We start from the raw sequence: 21,034 nt of genomic DNA on the forward strand, positions 1-21,034 counted from the left end.
TTCTCCTTTCTTCTCCTTCCTTCTCCTTCTCCTTCTCCTTCTCCTTCTCCTTCTCCTTCTCCTTCCTCCTCCTCCTCCTCCTCCTCCTCCTCCTCCTCCTCCTCCTCCTCCTCCTCCTCCTCCTCCTCCTCCTCTTCTTCTTCTTCTTCTTCTTCTTCTTCTTCTTCTTCTTCTTCTTCTTTTCTTCTTCTTCTTCTTTTTTTTTACCAGTTCAAATAGCCATCTTGATGATCAGGAGCACTTGGTAAGGTCCTTTCCAGCTTGGTTGAAGACTGTCTTTTCTCCAGGTCTTAATTAAAATCAAGTCCCAGGCAGGAAGTGATGAACTATAAATTCTAGAGGGGAGTCTGAGTAACAGCTGGTAGAAATCATACCAGGAAAAAAAGAAAAGAACACAGACAGGTCTCAAGCTGACTCAAAACAAACTTGTGCATTGTGCATCAGGCACTCCTGTACAAAAAAAAAAAAAAAGCCTTTTTTTTTTTTTAAGATAACTTCACAGTTTTACTTATTTGGGGGAGGCCTCACACAAATGTACATCTCTAGTTACATTAAATGTACCATTGTCTTTTCATTTAAATGCCCATGTAATGAATGGACTATGCTTTGGTTAAACTCTTATGCCAGCTAGTTAAGACCAAGTTGGTAAAAATTGAGCTTGTTCCTTCCTATCTATTACTAAAAGTCAGCTGGGATTCCTTAGGGTCACTCTTAGGAACTTGCCTCTTAGCTTTTTTAGTGGCATCTTCCAGGATGGGTCGGAGTCTTGCTGACCAATGTGACTTCCCTTGGAAGCATCAGGGACATTTCCCTCTTCAATGACCTTCTTCTCTGCAGAATCCCCCTAATTGGGAGATCAGCTGACTCACCAAAGTGGTAGGGTTCAGCCCTTAGAGAAGTCCCAAGCTTCCTAGGAACTAGCTGACCTCAGAGGGCAAGAGCCAAAATATTGACTCTTTTTTTTTTTAGCCCTTTACCTTTTTTGATTGTTTTGGTTTTAAACATCCAGCAGGTCAGTTTCATCAGTCTTAAAGTGGGAGTACTGGGTTTAAACTTTAATGTCTATAACTTTACAGTTACTTATTCCTTCCACTTAATTGGGGTCAGTATTAGTACTAGAAGTCAGCCTTATATTTGTCTGTCCTATAGGCTTATTTCAAAATTAACTCCATGACCTTTTGATTACTGTAACTTTATAATAAGTTTTAAAATCAGGTAGTATGAGTTCCAACATTGTTTTTTCAAAACTGACTTGGATATTGCAATTCCTTTGCCACTGCATATACATTTTAGAAATAGTTTGTCAATTTCTACAAACTTCAAGAGTATTGAGATCTTCATGGCATTGAGTCTTCTAACTCATGAACATGGTATATCTATCCATTTACTTAGGTCTTCTTTTGTTTTATAAATGTTTTTAGTTTTTAGCACACAGATCCCCCACATATTTTGTTAAGACTTATACTTAAGTATTTCATATTTCACACACACACACACACTCACACACACACATAAACATACACATACACATACACACTGGTTCAAGCCTCACTTATTCTAGATTTTCTTTTGTAATTTTCTCTGTAAACAATCATGTTATCTATGAGTAGAGAGGTTTTTATTACTTTCTTTCCAATTTGCCTTTTCTTTCCTATCTCTTCCTCTCTGTACCTTTTTTGCTTCCTGCCTCACCTTACTGTTTAGAACTTTTATTACAATGTTGACTAGAAATGGTGAGAGTAGATACCAAGATCATTGTAATGTCATGTGTAGCTAATGAAAAAAAAAGAAATTAAAAAAAAAAGAAATGGTGAGAGTAGATAATCTTACTTTGTTTCAAATCTTAGGGGAAAAACATTCACATTTATCTGTTTCAAAAATAAGTATGATACTAGCTGAAGGAATTTTTCAGGTATCCTTTATCAAGCTGAGGGAAATTTCTTTTTAGTTTGTTGAATAGATAAGTTGTTGATGCAGTGAGCTTTGTTAAGGGACTTCGGTGGATCTAATTTGATGATCTGATGACTATATTTTTAATCTGTTGGTGTAGCAAGTAAATGGATTTATTTTTCAAAGGATAAACTGGACTTGTAGTTCTAAGAGAAACCCTGCTTAGTCATGCTGTATTATCATTCTTATATATTATTGGACTCAATTTGATAATATTTATTGAAGGATATTACATGATGATAAAAGGGGCAAAAGTGAAACTTTTAGGCTTAAGTGTTTTCTTTCTTATTTTATTGATTTATTTGCAGTGTTGGACATCAACCCAAGACTTTGCATATGCTGTGTAAGCACTCTACTACTGCATTACATTCCTACTCCCAGAGTTGTTTTTTTTTTTAAAGAAGGGTTTTTAACTATTCCTTTAATAAATGTACATTATCATTATCTACTTCTTCTTAAGTGACCTTGTACTTTTTCTTCCCCTCCTCTCTTTCCTTATCCATTGCTCATTGAACACATACTGCTCATAGATTGTTAATAGGCAGGACATTGTAGAGATTACTAAGGTTAATGACTCATAGCTTTAGCTCTTAAGAATTAATTTCAACTGGAAGATATTAAGAATATTATTTTGTAAATGACATTTAAACACTGGTACTTAGTCACTAATAATCCATTTAGATTTATTACATGTATAAATCATTTTAGTATATAATAATATAAAATATTTTTCTGTTTGCTATGCTTAAAATATTTTCTGCCTTCCCTAATTTCTTTGTGGCATCTCAACTTTTTTCCTCTAAATATTTATTTTTTAGTTGTACACAATACCTTTATTTTGCATATTTATTTTTATGTGGTGCTGAGGATCGAACCCAGGGCCTTGCATGTGCTAGGTGAGCGCTCTACTGCTGAGCCATAATTCCAGCCCGCATCTTGACTTTCTTTGTGGTCCTTTTAGTTGCATGCTAATGAAGATGCACAGTTTTCATGACCTCTAAGATTTGCATTCAGAAAACATAAAAGACAATCATTTCTAATCTCTTTTTTATTACCTGGTTTGATTAGGCTTGCCCTCTTGTAAGTTACATGTGGTTAAATACGTTTTTCTAATAAAGACATTTAAAGAATAGAGAGAGAGATCCTACTTAAAGGATTCCTTATTTTTTTACAATTAGCTTTCCACATTTTCTGTACTCACCAGCTGACTTCAGGGCATAATCAGCCATTTGTACCATGTCCCCTCTCAACTTTTTGAGTACATAATGTACCAAGTTTGACATTTCCTGTAAAAGTTGTAAAAAAAAAAAATCTTTTTAACAATATCTATCAACTGCTTCAGTTTTGGCTATTTACTATTGATCCGAACCTAAGTTCCCAATTCTGTAAAATAATAACACTTTGAACAGCTCTCAAACTGCTTCTGATCTAGGCATGGTATATGCATTTGGAATGACACTTTCATAATTCTGTGGAAATGGCCCTTCTCAGACACATGAAGTAACTAAAGCTACAATATTTTCAGGGACTCCCCATGGCCACACAGCAAGGTTGACCAGGGCCCCATCTGAATCCCTGTCCAGCACACCATAGCATTCCCCTGTGGAGTGTGAGATAGGGTTGTGCTATGTGATTTTCATTGGTGTCCTAATGTTTAACAATAAAGACTTGAACATTCTGTCCTTATTTGGTAACAATAAAGACTTGAACATTCTGTCCTTATTTGGTAACAATAAAGACTTGAACATTCTGTACTTATTTGGTACTCAGGCAGTTTACAAAGAATGGATGATTGCTTACATTAGAAAATTTCCATCCACTTGAATTAATTTACTGAATTCTGAAGGGTGTTCTGCTTTTAAAATAAACAAGTATCCTGAGCAGGTATAGCAGTTCTAGTTCTCACTGTAATACTTTGTCACAGTGACAAGGATAAAATGGGCGCAGGACACAGCAGAAGGTCAGTGCCAGATCTCAACGCACTTCAAAACATAGTGAGGAAGAGAAAGATGGTTGTGCTGGTGTCAGCAGAAGAGAAGCAAAGCCAAGCTTTTGTCAAAATCTGACCTAAATTACTAGATTATCAGGATGGGAAATAAAAATTTCTTACTATCTAAATATTTGTGTACAAATATTTAATTCTAAATACTTTGTTTTTGTGGAAATATATTTTGTACCGATATTTTAATTCTAAACAACACTTTGGAAAATGAAACTGAATCAATTGATTTTTGTGGCAAGTAAGTCATACTGCAATCCAGCATCTTTTCTTGTGACACAGCACTGGTGAAAAAGTGAGTTTCCCAGGGCAAGCTCTAGTGAAAGAAAGTATCAGGGGAGAATGTCAAAAAGGACACAAGCTAAACAGAAGGTCGGAAGTAGGGTCTCAGGGCAGAGGAGCAGTGGGATTAGCAATGGGAAATCCGGTTTAATATCACCCCAGCCTCCCATGCCTCCAGCCCGCCTTGCCTCATCGAGCATCTCTGAGCTGTCCTGGTCCTGGGCAGTGTCTCCTTGGACGTTCCAGCTGTAATTGTATGTGCCAGCCTTCATATCTCTAAGTAATGCTTTCAGAACATCTATTTGTTCAATTAAAAATAGAATTTCACGAAAATTGTTTTCCAAAGTCTGGCTTTCCTTCCTGTACATGGAGAATTATAAGGTAAAGAAGTGAGACTTAAAGTCCCTGTCATCTGAGGATGCTGGGCTTCCATGCCAGCAATGGGAAACATAATCATATGAGGAAGGACAGAGAAGGGAAGGCACGTTTGTCAAAAGCATTATATTTCACTACGTAAAATAATCAAAGGCATTCAAAAGACATGTCTTGAGGGTGTCCTGATGCTTGACTGTGCTCCACTTGTGGCAAGCAAGGCTCAACTTTGATTGTCCTTCAGTTGGGTGACTTTACACATGTGAATCCTAAATCACAAATGTCATACTCTTTCAAATTGAGACACCTCGCATTTCAAGAGCAGTACAAAGCACCGATTTTCAAACTGTGGCTTAGAGTTCTGTGGAAGTTCTTGGAAGTGCTTTCACTGGTTTTACAGTCCGAATGTGCAAGATGTTGTTTCCAAGAACGTTTTGTACTACTTTTACAGCTTGAAAATTACTCATAAAGAGTATAAGAAAATGTCAAGTGAACAGGTATTTCTTGATATTGATAAAAATATAAGCACTATATCTCTAGTATTTTTCTCAAAATTGTTAAATACATGTTTAAAATTGGGAAAATACAAATATTTCAAAGAAGCAAACAAATTTTAAATTTTGGTGGGCTTTTAATAGTTTTTATTCCATGCAAAAAAAAAAATCAGTAACAAAATAGAGATCGTATTTGTAATTGTGTGTTCCAAAACATTCTAAAATCATTAAATATATTTTAGAATTATTTTAATGGCTTCATAATTCCCCATTACATGAGTAGACTCTAATGTATTTAAATAATGGCCTATTTTTCTCATCTAGGTTGTCTTCCATTTTTTATAATCATAAATAATATTGGAAGCACATCAAATATATATTTTCTTAAGGAATGATCCATGGAAGTAGAAACATATCAAAGGGCAAGTAATTTCCTAAAGCAATAAAAATGCTATTTTTTTTTTTTTGGTTTACAGAAACATACTTATTATAAAGAAAAAAAACACAACAGAGAAATATAAGAAATAATATTTCCCAAAACTTCACTCCTAGAATTTATCATCATTCATATTTCGTGACACTATGCCTAGCATTTCTCTGTGCACACATTACAGATGGAAAGGAAAGAAGAAGAGAAACAAAAAATGAAAACTAGAGGGTTAGAAGTGAATTGGTCTGTGTGTATCATTTCTAATTTACAATTAGTATGTTTAATTTTATTTGAATTTATAGAAGGAAATAGCCCAAGAAAATTGCTCTCCCTCACTCATGCATATATGTTATTTTAAAGCAAACTGCTTTTTTTTATGGGGGAAAAGAGGAAATGGTCAGGAAAATATGTTCTTGACTGGCATGAAGAAATATGGCTTGAAAATATGGGGAAATGACTTTAGTTTTATCATTGTACAAAAACATTTCAGCATTTGGAACCACACCAGAGTGACAAATATCTTACTTACTTTAAGAGTTCCAGTTGCTCTTTAGGCATACGAAGTCTGATCTGAAATAAATAAATAAGTAGATAGGTAGATAGATAAATGGTAAGTCATTAGGAATCCTGCCTATTTGACTGAGTTTTCTTTTGAAATCACACTTGAACCCTTGAGGCTCAGAACATGAGATGATGAGAGACATAGGAGTATCCTCCAAAGTGTCCACATCCTTCTGTCTCACCTGTGCATGGTTATTATACTAGGAGAAGAAGAGTAACACAGAGATCTACTTAATAAAGAGGGGCATCCAACTGAAACTCTAAGATGGGGTTATCCTTTCCTGTTTCTTAAAATGATGAAAGTGCTAAACACGGTCTAAGAGTGGGAGAGGAAGAGAGGAAAGGGGGAAGGAGTGAGAGGAAGGATAAGAGTCTAGGATGATTTTGAGCCTAGAGGATCATGCTGAGCTCTTTGGCTTATCCCTGTAAACAAGGAGCCCTGGAATCCTCCATTTCTAAATAAAAAAGTGATGTGATTAACTTTGGGTTAGGTCAGCAATAAAAATCAGAACAGCAGTCATGTCTAATCTTGACAAGGCATCTGGGTAAGGATTGGGCAGGTGGTGCCCTAGCCAAGATGAGATCAGGGGAAATGAATTTGGTGGTTAGACACACTTGATGTGCGTGGGAGGGAGGCATTATGAAGCATCTGTAAGGAGACAAACAATGGAGAGATGGTGTCGGATTGTGGGGTCTGCACTCTGGAAGTGCACAAAGGGCTGCTGCACACCCTGTGCCTCTGTCCAGGATGTAGCCCAATTGCCAATTCCCCCCTCTGAAAAGACCTCAGCAGGGCAGCCAGTGCCTCTGTTCCCATGAGCTCATCCTGTTCTGTCTTTTCCAGGCTCTCCCATGTGTGATGGTGACTGGATGCTCCCATTTTAGACACTGTAAGATTACAGAACTGGGAGCAACCTGAAGCTCCCTACATCCTCCCCATCCACCTGTACTCAAGCGTGGGATTAGCACACGCACATCTACGTACTCACACAGGCATACTCAAACACATTTATGCACATTCATATACACATTTTTACACATACACACATGTGCTCTTAGCACACATATACACCCATTAAAAAGCATACATATACACTCACACACACACACACATACATGCATGCCTAGCACCTACTCTAACACAGAATGCTCAGAAGAGGGTCTGTGTGGGAGCCAACAAGAGTAGTTAGTAGCAGACAGAGGAGACATGTAAAAAGAGGATCCTGATACAAATGGTCAGCAACACTCATGGCCTCTGACATTCTTTCTTTCTGGTTCAGAACTCACTTTCGCTGACATATATATTTACTGAACATGGTTTATTGTTGGTTCAGGAGTATGGTACATTTCACTATGTTCAAGGAAAATAGCACAAACCAGAGTGGAGGAATAAAAACTCCACTGACTCAAGCAATAACTCCATTGGATAAATTATAGCTTCCATTGTGTAGGATTCCATCAGTTTTTTCCTGAACTTCTATCCTAAGTGAAAATTTCTCCTGTCAGTCTGAAAGAGGCATCCATGTACTTATTGGTCATTTCCTTTTGGTAACAAAGCCCACCTTTCAGGAGTTCCAAAGAAAATTCAAAGAGACTGTATGAGGTCTCTGGGGCTGCTAAAACAAATGGTTGCAAATGGGAGGCTTGAAACACCAGAAATGTATTCTCTCACAGTTGTTTCTGAAGGCCAGGAGTTAGACATTAAGGTGCCAACAGGGTATCTTTGAAAGGCCCTCAGGGAGAGTTGTTTCTTATTTCCTCCAGCTTCTGAGGGCTCTTGTCATTCTTGATTGTGGCTACATCACTCCAGTCTCAGCCTCTATTCTCCATGTTTCTCTCCTCCATGTGTCTTTTATAAGGACACTTGTTGGATTCAAGGCCCATTATCCAGGTTGATTGAATATTAATTACAACTGCAAAGATCCCTTTTTCCAAATTAAAGTCACTCAGACTCTGAGGGTTAGGATGTAGACTTATCTTTTGAGGGGGTCACCTTTCAACTCCCTACAGAAAACATCAATGTTATCTGGGCCTGGGAGTTTTGGCTTAGTGTAAAGCACTTGCCTACCATGCACAAAACCCTGGGTTTAATCACCAGCCCCCTTCTCCCCTAACACACACAATGTTATCTGGGAAATATTGCTCCATCTTTCTTCTCTGATTAATTTGCTTTTTTGTTACAAAGAATCTCAGTTCCCATCAGTTTTTCTCAGTTTGCTCCGTGCAACACAGAGGGACATTTTACAAATGCTGTTGTGCAATGTGTGATAACGGCATCAGGATGGAATGCAGGGTGGCACCCAGGAAAAAAACTACCTGGCATTTTCTCCCCTGCTGAACAATACAATCTTTTATAGGCTCTCCTCAACATTTTTCTTTTGACAGGGATGTGGATTTAGGAGCTTATTATAGCTAGGTAGAAATTCTCATTTCTAGCTTTTCAGTTTGTTTGAGTAAGTTCCCTATCAGTAGGGGCTGTGTTTTCAATGTTTCTTTCTTCTGTTCTGGCCTTAAAAGAATTATAGAAAAGACTCCTTAATTAATTTGCTGATAAATGAATTTGAGAGCTCCTTAAACAATAAAACTTTCTACAGTTTTTAAAACGTTTGTATTTTGCTCCATTCCCAAAAGCTTTTCAGGTTTTATCCATTATAGGAAGGTGTGTGTGTGTGTGTAGAATAAAAACATGCAGGACAAAAAATAAACAAGGACATAAAAGCAAAGAGAAAATAAAGGTTGGAAAAGTAAAATGATGCTAGAAGCATGTTTGAACATACATGGGTCTTAAATTCTTAGAAGTCATTAGCTATGGGTCATAAATTTGTTTCTGAGAATCATGGCAGCTAACTCGAGTGGGAATAGGAATGATCAAAATCCACAGTGTATAAAACAGAAACATATTCAGGACTGAAGGTGTAGCTCCATGACAGAGCACTTGCCTAACATGCCCAAGGCTTTGGGTACTATTCCTAGTACCGCAAAGTTTTTTTAAAAAAGAAAAATACTGCAGAGGCTGCTTTGTGTACAGTTTGTAATCCCTCTGCAACACTTCTGGAAATAGGACTGATGTTCAGCTTTCTAAGAACCTGTCCTTTCTGTTCCTCCCTGTGGATAGGCAGCCTCACCACAAAGGCAAATCCCCAAGAATGTAAGACAGCCACAGCATCCAAGATGCACACCCTGCAGGAAAACTGTTTCTGCAATAAAGATGGACTCCTGGCAGAACTCCTGTAGTTAATTCTAATCATGAATTAAGAGAGAATCTGTCTGCATGTGCAGCCAATTGAACAGATAGAGGATTTACAGCCTCCTGGGGTATAAAGGCAGCAAGTGGAGGCAGCCAAGAGAAGGCCACAGGCAGAGAGAGCCTCAGCTTTATTTGCTTAGCCTTTTTAAAAATCTTCCCTAGTATTGGGTAATGCTAGGCAACCGCTCTGCTACTAAACTATAGCCCCAGTACTGTTTTGCTTTATTAAGATAATGTTGACTGCTAACCCAACATTTTATGCCTTAAAACATAGCTCTGATAATTTAGCTTAGATAAATTCAGTAAGGTGTATGAAATTTGGCCATATGACTGTTAATTTTATTCTCACTACAAAATTCATTAAGATGTTTAATTTTAAACTGTATAATTTCCAGGTGAATACTAGAAGACATAATGATTGCAGTCTGTGTCCCTGGGTAAATAATTAAGCTTGCTGCTTAATGTGGGGCTTTAGATATAAACCAGTTAAATGATGGAGCAAATAATTTGAAATCATGGTCTTAAATTCATCCTGGAGACAGTAAGTCTATGGTTTCTGAGGCTACACTGTGTGTGACAATAAGATTTCATCCTTCATGTAAGCAGGGAGCAGTTGGCAGGTTGAGTCGCAGCCAAGTCTTGTGTTTAGATTTCAGCTTCAGGATTTGTAGCTGTACAACCTCAGGCTGCTGCATTTCCTTGCTCTGATACAAGCTTCCTAATTTATTCAGGGATCTAGTAAGACTTTTCTTAAAGGGTCGTTTTGAGGCTAAAGTGAAACATGTATTTGATGCGCTTAGGACTGGTTCGGATGCATGACTGTTATCCTGTTCTTCATGGTGGGAGAGTAGGAAGCATATCTAGCTTTTTTGAAAAGGTGTATTAAGTCATTAACATAAAAAGATTACCTCAGGATTGCAAATACTCCATGTTTATCCTTTTTTTAGAAGTGTATATTATAGTGACACAGCCACAGCAATGTTCATAGCAGCTCAATTTACAATACCTAAACTGTGGAACCGACCCAGATGTCCTTCAATAGATGAATGGAAAAAGAAACTGTGGTATATATACCCAATGAAATATCACTCAGGATTAAAAGAGAATAAAATTATGGTATTTGCAGGTTCATGGATGGAGGTGGAGAATATCATGCTAAGCAAAGTAAGTCATTCCAAAAAAGAAAGAAAGAAACAAACAAAAAAACCAAAGGCTGAATGTTCTCTCAGATAAGTGGATGCTGATCCATAATGGTGGGGGGAGAATGGAGGAACTTTGATTGGGCAAAGGGGAGGGAGGGATGGGGAGGGGGCAGGGGACAGGAAAAATGGTGGAATGAGATGAACATCATTACTCTAGGTACATGTATGACTGCACATATGGTGCAACTCTACATCATGTACAACCAGAGAAATTAAAAGTTGTTTTTCATTTGTATACAATGAATCGAAATGCATTCTGCTATCATGTATAAGTAATTTGAACAAAAAAAGAAGCATATCCTAAGTAAATAATCAAAGATGATTGAAGACACTTAGCCACAAGATGTTCATGTTTATAATACTGAAAAATTAGAAACAGTTCAATTGTGCAGATATAAGTATAAACTGAAAATATTATTTATAAGCCATAAAATGATATTATAAAATAATGTCTAAAGACAGGGGACATGTGTAATCTATTGTTATTAAGCTGACCAAAGCAAGCTATGGAACAGCATCTACTGCATGTAGCTTGGGATCTATAAAGTGCTCACATAGAACTAAGTCACAATCAGTCCCCAGTGATTTCTGATGGCTTTTGTGTGTGTGAAAACCAGCATAACACTGGGCAAAAGTGAAACGATTGTAACTAATCCTCAACTTCAGTATCATAAAAATACTGCCCTTAGAGCCTTAGGCACTTTTTAAAGGGAGAACACTGTTGAGGATGCTGATCAGAGGGGTTACCCAATACTCAGGCCCTAGTAGCACCTGCCAGACATATTTAACCTGCCAGACATATTTATGAATGTGAAAAACAGAACTAATCTGGGGTGTATGTGTGTGATTTTCTTTTAAGGAACTGGTCATGCAATTGTGGGGTTTGCAAGTCTGAAATTGTTAGGGAAAATTGGCAGGATGGAGATCCAGGGAAGAGTTGATGCTGTAGTTCAAGTTTAAAGATCATATGGAGAGAAGCTGGGGTTGAGGTTCAGTAGTAGAGTGCTTGCCTCAAATGTGTGAGGCACTGGGTTCGATTCTCAGAACCACATATAAATAAATAATAAAGGTCCATCAACAACTAAAATGAATAAAATAAATAAAATTTTAAAAAGATCATATGGGGACAGAATTCCCTCTTCCCTAGGAGATCTCATTTTTTCTTTTGAGCTACTCAACTGGCTGGATAAAAACCACCTATATTAGAGAGGGTAATCTCCTTTATTTAAAGCCTATTGATTACATGCTAATCAGATCTGAAAAACTCCTTCATAGTAACATTTACACTGGGCTTGAGCAAATATTGAGGCAATGTGGCTTAGCCAAGAAGACATAAAATTAACCTTCACAATGAGGGTAAGTCATAAACAGACAATAACTGGATCCTCTACTGTCCACCCTGAATGTTCATCTCTGTTTTATTGGGAATGAGCTAACTATCTGGCCCATCTCCCAATGGCTTGGGTTCTGGTCTTTGCTGTGAGGATGCCCATCTGTCAGAGGCTGACTCCATGTGGAGTTTCCACAAGACTGTACTTTTGTCCAGGACTTGGGCTCAGAGATTCTTAGAATATACAAAGAGAAACATTTTTATGATTTGGAGTGATTCCAGGTGTCATCCTATGAACTTCCAGGGAAATGTTTCACTGGCCTTGAATCCTGCAGGAACCATACCTGTGCAATTGCCTTTCCTTAGGGTTTCCACATGGCAAAACACATTGGAATATAACCATTTCTGGATGAACTGGGAAGTAGAGGATGTCAGAAGACCTGCCTTAGGGAAAAGGGCAGGAAGTATATCTAAGCACTCAGGTCCAGGATCAGGATGGAGCCACCTCTGTGTTAAAAGGTCAGCACATGTGTGGACGCAAGTCAATTCGTCTGCCTCTTCCCATGGTGCAGTGGAGACCAGGCCAAGGATCCATCAACTTTTTCCCTCTCGTTTTCTGAGGTCTAAGTACAGAATGGATAAAGCTCAGTGTGAAATGTTAGGGAGGTGTGCTTGGGCTAGGGTGGACCAGAAGAGGATAGATAGTCAAGGACTGGCCTCCATCTAAACCCACTGAGATCAAACTAGCTTCAGGGTGAAAGAAAATACTATACTGCTCAGAGTATCAGAAAATTTAACAATAAAGATTGATCTGCCATTTTTCTTTATGCTGGAGCTTCTAGTGGGGTACTTGTAAGGATCAGAAGCTGTGGAGAATTTTTAGGGCCTCTTTGGAAAGGGCCACTTAAAAGAACTCTTCTTCATATATTATTTCTATAAGATAGTCTCACACAAAACCAAATCACATACTGCAAGCTAGACCCGTCCTGTAGCATATTAAGTTTTAAATGAGTGACATACAACAATAACTTTAAAAAGCATCACCTGGTAATTATAAAGTCTTGAACCATATTCTGCAATCATAGCATATAATTGACTGGATTTCTGATGAAACTCTGTTTGTTTAAGCCAATGATGGTTTAGAAGTCCTGTTACAGAAAAGACAATTCTGGTTAAAGAATTTATCTGTAAATATTTCACATGCATTAACAGTATTTTTCCTAAGCAGGAGGACATAGATAGATAAGGCAAATAGATACTCTATAAGGTCCTTGGGTAACAACATAGAAAATGGCAGAACAGGACATTCAAAGAATCAGTCATCCACAGAAACAATCAGAGCACAAAAAGACTAAAAGGATTAACTCTAGAATCCTGATCTACAACAGATTTGAGATGGGAGAAAAAAAAACAAAACAGTGAACTTGAAGCTGTAGACTACAGAACTTGAAATTCTGTAGTCTAAGGAACAAAAAGATCAACACAGGCACTGTGGCAGTCCCTGAAGGAGGAATGTGAAAGGGACAGAAAGAATATGTAAAGTAATAATGGCTGAAAACTTTCCAAATTTTATGGAAAACATGATTCATGCATTCAAGAAGTTCATTAAACTCCAAATAGACAAACTTCAAAAATATCCACAAGACAACACTTTACACTTAGACTGTTAAAAGATAAAGACATAGAAAGAAACCTGAAAATGGCAAGAGAGAAATGCCTTCTCAGTAGGAATATCACTTGCTTTCTCTTTAGAAGTCATGGAGGACAGAAAGCAGTGAGATAATATAATATTTAAAGTGCCAAAAATAAAAAATAATGACACGGGTGCCAAAACAATAGAAATTATATATCCATCAAAACTATCCTTATAAATGAAAATAAAAATTTAATACATTCCCAGAAAAAAAATCTGAGAGCATCATTATCATTAGACCTATCCTATTAAAAAATGCTAAGGGGAGTCCTTCAGGCAGAAGTGAAAGGATGTTCAAAAGAGTAATTCAGTTCCATATAAAGAACTCAGTATTTTTCTGTAAAGGTAACAACATAGGAAGAACAGCATCATTGAATTTTTGGTTGGTAACTCCTTTTAAAATTTCCTACATGATTTAAAAGACAAATGTACAAAAGATAATTACAAGTCCATATTAATGCATACACAGCATATAAAGAAGCAATTTTGACAACAATATAAAGAGGGGAAGAGTTATAGAGAAACAGAGTATTTTGATACTATTGAAACTTGTTTGCTATCAACTCAAATTATATTGTTATGAAGAGCATGTTCATATATAACTCCCATGGTAAACACTAAGAAATTACCTACACATGTAATAGAAGATAAAACAGTATACTACAAAAATCAATTAAACACAGAGAAAGGCAATAACAGAGGAAATGAGGAACAAAAAATAGTATATAACATAGAAAAAAAATAAAAAGTGAGGCTCAGTGGTACATGCTTGTAATGCCAGTGACTTGGGAGGCCAAAGCAGAAGGATGGAGAATTGGAGGTCAGTCTTGGCAACTTAGTGAGACCTTGGCCCCTCAGGATAAGAGGGGCCAAGGATATAGCTCAGTGGTAGAGCACCCCTGGGTTTAATCACTATTACTTCCAAAATAAAAACTAAAATTAAAAATAAAAATTTAAAGAAGGCAGAAAAATCCCTTTCTTTATTGGTAATTTAAATGTAAATTAATTAAACTCTCCAAATAAAAAGTAGAGACTGTCAAAATGGACTTAAAAACATGATTAAACTGCTCATATGAGACTCATTTTAGAACCCAGTCTGAAAACTATTTGTTGAAAGAAATCAAAGAACTACATAAATAGAAAGGGAATCCATGAATCCATGTTCATGAGCTGGAAGATTTACTATGGTTAAGATGGCAATGCTATCCAAAGCTATCTACGGATTCAAAGCAATCCCAATTGAAATCCTACCAATGTAATACTGGTATAAATAATAGAAGCACAGAAAAATTGGATAGAATTATGAATCCCAAAATAAATCTATACGTCTATGGCCACGTGAATTTTGGGCAAAGGCGCAAATACTATTCAAAGATTTCTATGAGAAAAGAATTATCTGTTTTAATAAATAGGGCTGGGTGGACTGAATATTCACATGCAAAATAATGAACTTGGGCTGTTACCTTGCCATATACACAAAAACAAACTCAAAAGAGATAAATTACCTAATATAAAGGCTAGAACTACAAGACTACTACTAAAACAGGATAAATATTCAGATTTGGGGTTTGGCAATTCTTTGACAAGACACCAGCAAAATTATAAACTTTTGTGCATCAAGGACATTATAAAAAAGTGAAAAGAGAACTCACAGAATGAAAAAATATATTTTCAAATTATATGTCTAGGATGGGTTTTAATATACAAAGAATATAAAGAACTCTTACAACTCAACAATGGAAGGACAAAAAAATTCAAAAATGAGCAAAAGATAAATAGACAGGCCTTCAAGGAACACATGAAAATAGCCAACAAGCTCATGAGAAGATGCTTAACAATGAAACTGAAAACACCATCAAAAACCTACCAATGGGGGCTGGGTTGTGGCTCAGCCATAGAGTGTTTGCCTCACATGTGTGAGACATTGGATTTGTTCCCCAGTACTACATAAAAATAAATAAATAAACAAAATAAAGGTATCACCCATCTACAACTAAATAACAACAATAACAACAAAATAACCTACCAACAAAGAAAAGCTTGGGATCAGAAGGATTCTCAGCTGGGTTCTACCAGACCTTTTTTTTAATGTAAATTTTTAAAAATGTATACATGACAGCAGAATGCATTACAATTCTTATTACATATATAGAGTACAATTTTTCATATCTCTGGTTGTATACACAGTATATTCACACCAATTCGTGTCTTCATACATGTACTTTGGATAGTAATGATCATCACATTTCTACCAGACCTTTAAAGAAGAACTAATACCAATTCTCCTCAAATTATTCTATGAAATAGAAAAGAAAGGAACCCTTCCAACTCATTCTATGAGCTAGTATCACACCTTGATACCAAAACCAAACAAAGACACATCAAGGAAAGAAAACTGCAGACCAATATCGCTGATAAACATAGATGCAAAAATTCTTAATAAAATATTAAAAAGATAGTGCACTATGATCAAGTGGGGTTCATCCCAGGAATGCACGTTTGGTTCACAATAAGGAAATCAATAAATGTAATTCATCATATCAATAGACTTAAAGATAAGAATCATATGATCATCACAATAGATGCAGAAAAAGCTCTTGTTAAAATACAGCCCTGCTTCATGTTCAAAACACTAGAAAAACTAGGGATATCAGAAACATATCTCAACATTGTAAAAGCCATATATGCTAAACCCAGGCCAACAACATTCTAAATAAAGAAAAAGAAAGCACTCCCTTTAAAAACTAGAACAAGATAGGGATGCCCTCTTTCATCACTTCTATTCAACACAGTCATTGAAACTCTAGCCAAAGCAATTATACAGAAGAAAGAAATTAAAGGGGTATGAAGAGGAAAAGAAGAACTCAAACTATCCCTATTTGCTGATGACATGATTCTATGTTTAGAAGACCCAAAAACCTCCACTCAAAACTTCCAGAAGTCATAAATGAATTCAGCAAAGTAGTAAGATAAAAAATTCATACCCATGAATCAATTGCATTCCTAAATATCAGTGATAAATCAGCTGAAAGAGAAATTAGGAAAGTATCCCATTGACAGTACCATCAAAAACATAAAATATTTGGGAATCTTATAACAAAAAAGATGAAAAACCTCTGTATCAAAAACAATAGAACTCTAAAGAAAGAAATTGAAGAAAACCTTAGAATATGAAACTATCTCCCACGTTCTTAGGTAAGAAGAATAACTGTTGTCAAAATGGCCATATTACCAAAAGTGCTACACAGATTTAAAGCAATTCCTATTAAAATTCCAATGACATTCTTCATAGAAATAGAAAAAGCAGTTTTGAAATTCATTTGGAAAAATAAGAGGTCCAGAAGAGCCAAAGCAATCCTCAGTGAGAAGACTGAAGCACGAGGCATCACAATACCAGACCTAAAATTATACCACAGAGCTATAGTAACAAAACAGTATGGTACTGGCACTAAAAAAGACATGAAAACCAATAGTACAGAATAGAAGACACAGAGACAAATCCACATAAATACAGTAGTCTCATACTAGACAAAGGTGCCATAAACATACATTGGTAAAAAGATAACCTCTCTTCAACAAGTGGTGCTGGGAAAACTGAAAATTCAGATGTAGCAAAATGAAATTAGACATCTATCTCTCACCCTGCACAAAACTCAACTCAATGTGGATCAACTACATTAAACCAGAGACCCTGCACCTGCTAGAAAAGAAAGTAGGCCCAAATCTACTTATGTTGGCTTAGGAACTGACTTCCTTAATAACACTCCTAAAGCTCAAGAAGTAAAAATCAAGAATCAATAAATGGGACCGTATCAAACTAAAAAGCTTCTTCACAGCAAAGGAAATGATCAACAATGTGAAGAAAGAGCCTACAGAATGGGAGAATAATCTTTGCCACCTATACCTCAGATAGAGCACTAACCTCCAGGATATACAAAAGAACTCAAAAACTCAACACCAAAAAACAAATAACAATCAATAAATGGGCTAAGGAACTGAACTTTTCAGAAGAATAAATATGAATGGTCAACAAACATATGGGAAAATGTTCAACATTTCTAGTAATAGAAGAAATGCAAATTAAAACTATACTGAGATTCCATCTCACTCCAGTCAGCATGGCAATTATAAAGAATACAAGCAACAATAAATGTTGGGGAGGATGTGGGGAAAAGGCACACCCATACATTGCTGGTGAGACTGCAAAATAGTGCAACCACTCTGGAAAGCACTATGGAAATTCCTCAGAAAACTTGAAATGGAACTACCATTTGACCCAGCTATCCCACTCCACAGTATATACTCAAAGGACTTAAAATCAGCATACTACAGTGACACAGCCACAGCCACACCAATGTTTATAGCAGCACAATTCACAATAGCGAAGCTGTGGAACCAACCTAGATGCCCTTCAGTAGATGAATGGATAAAGAAAAAATGTGGTATATATACACAATGGAATATTACTCAGCCATAAAAATCAATGGCTTTATGACTTTTGCCAGTAAATGGATGGATCTAGAGACTATAAAGCTAAGTGAAATAAGCCAATCCCAAAAAACCAAAGGCTAAATGTTCTCTGATATGTGGATACTAACACACAACAAGGAGTGGGAACGGAAGAAAAGTTCATTGAATTAGACAAAGGGGAATGAAAGGAAGGGAGGGGAAATGGGAATAGGAAAGACAGTTAAAGGAATCAGACATAACTTTTCTATGTTCATATGTGAATATATCACCAGCACAACTCCACATCAGGAATAACCATAAAAATGAGATCCTAATTAGAATAAGTTATATTCCATATATGTATAAAATGTCAAGATACACTCTACTGTCATGTATATCTAAAAAAGAACAAAGTGTGAAATATGATATATCAAGAACTATGTAATGTTTTGAACAACCAACAATAAAAAATAAAAAAAAATAAATAAAAAGAACAAATAAAAAAAGAAAAGATGTCTAACTTTAGTCATTAGGGAAATGCAAATCATAACCACAGTGAGATACCTTTGCATATCTACCAGGATGGATATCACAAAAAATAAACGGAAAATAAAATGAGTTGGAGAGATGTGGAACAATCAGGCTCATCATATACTGCTGGTGGGAATTCATAGTGGTGCAGCCACTGTGGAAAACAGTCTGCCAGTTCTTTCTTGGCAACTCCACTGTTACGTATGTACTCAAAAGAAAGCAGATATTCAAACAAACACCACTATCCACAATAGCACCACTATCCACAATAACCAAAAGGTGGAAATAGTCCAAGTGTCCATCAGTAGATAGAAGGATAAATAAAATGCAGTACATACATATAATGAAGTATTATTTAGATATGAAAATGAATGAAGGACTGACTGATACACCCGACAATATGCATGACCCTTCAAAATATTATGCTAAACTAAAGAAATGACACAAGAAAGGACACATGTTGTATGATTCCAAAAGAAGTAAGTGCTTAGAGACAGAATACAGATTGGTGGCTACCAGGGTCTGAGTAGGGGGGAAATGGGGAGCAAACTGCTCATCTGGTACAGGGTGATTCCTTTGGGAGGGATGAATATGTTTAGTTAGTACAGAGAGGAAGTGATTACACAATATTGTGATTGTACTAAATGCCTCTGAATTATTCATTCAAAAATAGTTAATTTGGCTAGGGTTGTAGCTCAGAGGTGTGGTGGAGTGCTTGCCTGGCATGTGTGGGGCACTGGGTTTGATCCTCAGCATCACATAAAAACAAATAAATAAAAATAAAAAATGTTTGGAGCATGGTATTCCCTTTAAAAAAATAGTTAATTTTATATTATGTAATTTCATCTCAGTACAGAACAAGAGTATCAGAATCCAACTTAATCCTACTGAAATCATTAATGCATCAGTAGGATCTAAAATGGATCTAGCACATTTGTTGGTAAATTAGCCAGCTTGAAATTAAGAAAATAAAAATAAGCAGTTTGTATCCAAGATATATGTGTATCTTACAAGATGTTGCTACAGTTTGTATAAGTGTTCCCCAAAGGCCAAGGCCTATCTTTTCTCTCTCTTTCACTTCCTGGACACCATGAGATCATTAGTTTCTTCTATCACATGCTCCCACCATGATGTACTGCCTTGTCATCAGCCCAAAAGCAATGGGCAAACTGGTCATTGTCTGAAACTTTTGAAATTAATAAGCTTAAAACAAACCTTTCTTGTTTTAAGTTGATTATCTTAGGTATATTGTCATGATAACACAACACAGATGTCAGACGAAAATAAAATATAATTTCTAGAGTGAGAAATATTCTGAACATAAAAAGCTCTACTTCCCACACTGTGTGCACCTAAGTCAGGCACTGAAGTGGAGCCAGAATAAAACAGGTTTATATCACTACATATGAGCCTGAGCCAGACCTGTGAGGATATTTCATCCATAAGGATGACAAGACAGTGGTAGCAGCAACCAGAGGGGGGGAAGAAAAGATGAAGGTAACAGTTTCAAGGTTAACTGAGATGAAGAAAAGACAGCCAGGAAACAAAGCAAGTCAAGAAGTGTGCAGTTCTTACCAGAAACAAGAACATTCAAGACCTAGTAGAGATCCCCTGAGTTAGGAGGGGTGCTTTCAGTTCACTAAAGCTACAGATAGAGGATGCAGCCATGCTCACTTTGAGCTGATGTAGGGTCAGGCTAAGGCAGCAGTTCAGGTATACATATGCAACAACAACAAAAACAATAACAGCACACAGAATACTGCTATATTATAAATAACATTTTGTGGAAATAACCAAGTTGAAACCCTGGTTTCAGTAGGAATTCCATATCTTAAGTTGTCAACACATTCAAGAGAAACTTTCTAATGTCCAAGGGTTGTGATTTGTAATACTGGTGAGTCAAAAGCCAAAAACTGCATGTAAAACAGCAATATCTTTGGAACCATGTGATGACTAAGTCTTTGGTTGTCCAAACTGAGCCACCCAACTTTAGAAAATGTAAAATGTATTTGCAATAAATGTATTAAGGACTCTAAATTTTATAGCAACTTCTGTTATTTTAAACTACAATTCTAAGAGAAAAAAAAACTTTTTAAAGTTTTCTATAAATAAACATATTTCTTTTACAATGAGAGACAAAAAAAAAAAAAGAAAAGAAAAAATGCTTCCAAAATGTGCAGTTCCCTTACATTGTTTTCTGTGGCACTTAATTACAAATATAAGCCATTCCACTGAGATCTCTCTTACTGTACAGATATATCCTGTGAAACTGCTTTAAGGATCATTAGTTAAGACTTACCCACAAGAAGAAAAGTAAATATAAATATTATACTTAAGATAATCTTCCATGATCGAGTTAACCTACAAAAAAAAAAAAAGCCAGTAAAAAATAAAAGAGAAGAAGAATTTTACAGTGTAATCCATTACTATTAAGCTTTAACTTGGACTTTAGCCACTACTCCCCAAGTAAACATGCTTGCTATTCACATTCATG

General features: G+C 36.3%; 1 protein-coding gene across 3 annotated transcripts in view; it reads right to left on the reverse strand.

Moving 5' to 3' along the window:
• The window catches only part of Sun3 (Sad1 and UNC84 domain containing 3), an 86,389-nt gene that overhangs the window by 12,668 nt on the left and 52,687 nt on the right, over positions 1-21,034 (reverse strand). For 2 of the 3 annotated variants that reach the window (XM_027938384.2, XM_027938381.2), the window contains exons 3-5: positions 6,057-6,097; positions 4,420-4,591; positions 3,152-3,236 (exon numbers count right to left, since the gene is read on the reverse strand). In XM_027938384.2, coding sequence (XP_027794185.1) covers positions 3,152-3,236; positions 4,420-4,591; positions 6,057-6,097 — 298 coding nt within the window. Of the gene's footprint in view, positions 1-3,151; positions 3,237-4,419; positions 4,592-6,056; positions 6,098-12,911; positions 13,016-20,839; positions 20,902-21,034 lie in introns of all 3 variants that reach the window. The other variant, XM_027938385.2, reaches the window with a different exon arrangement.

The sequence above is a fragment of the Marmota flaviventris genome, chromosome 1, assembly GCF_047511675.1.
Source record: "Marmota flaviventris isolate mMarFla1 chromosome 1, mMarFla1.hap1, whole genome shotgun sequence".
Lineage (NCBI taxonomy): Eukaryota > Metazoa > Chordata > Mammalia > Rodentia > Sciuridae > Marmota > Marmota flaviventris.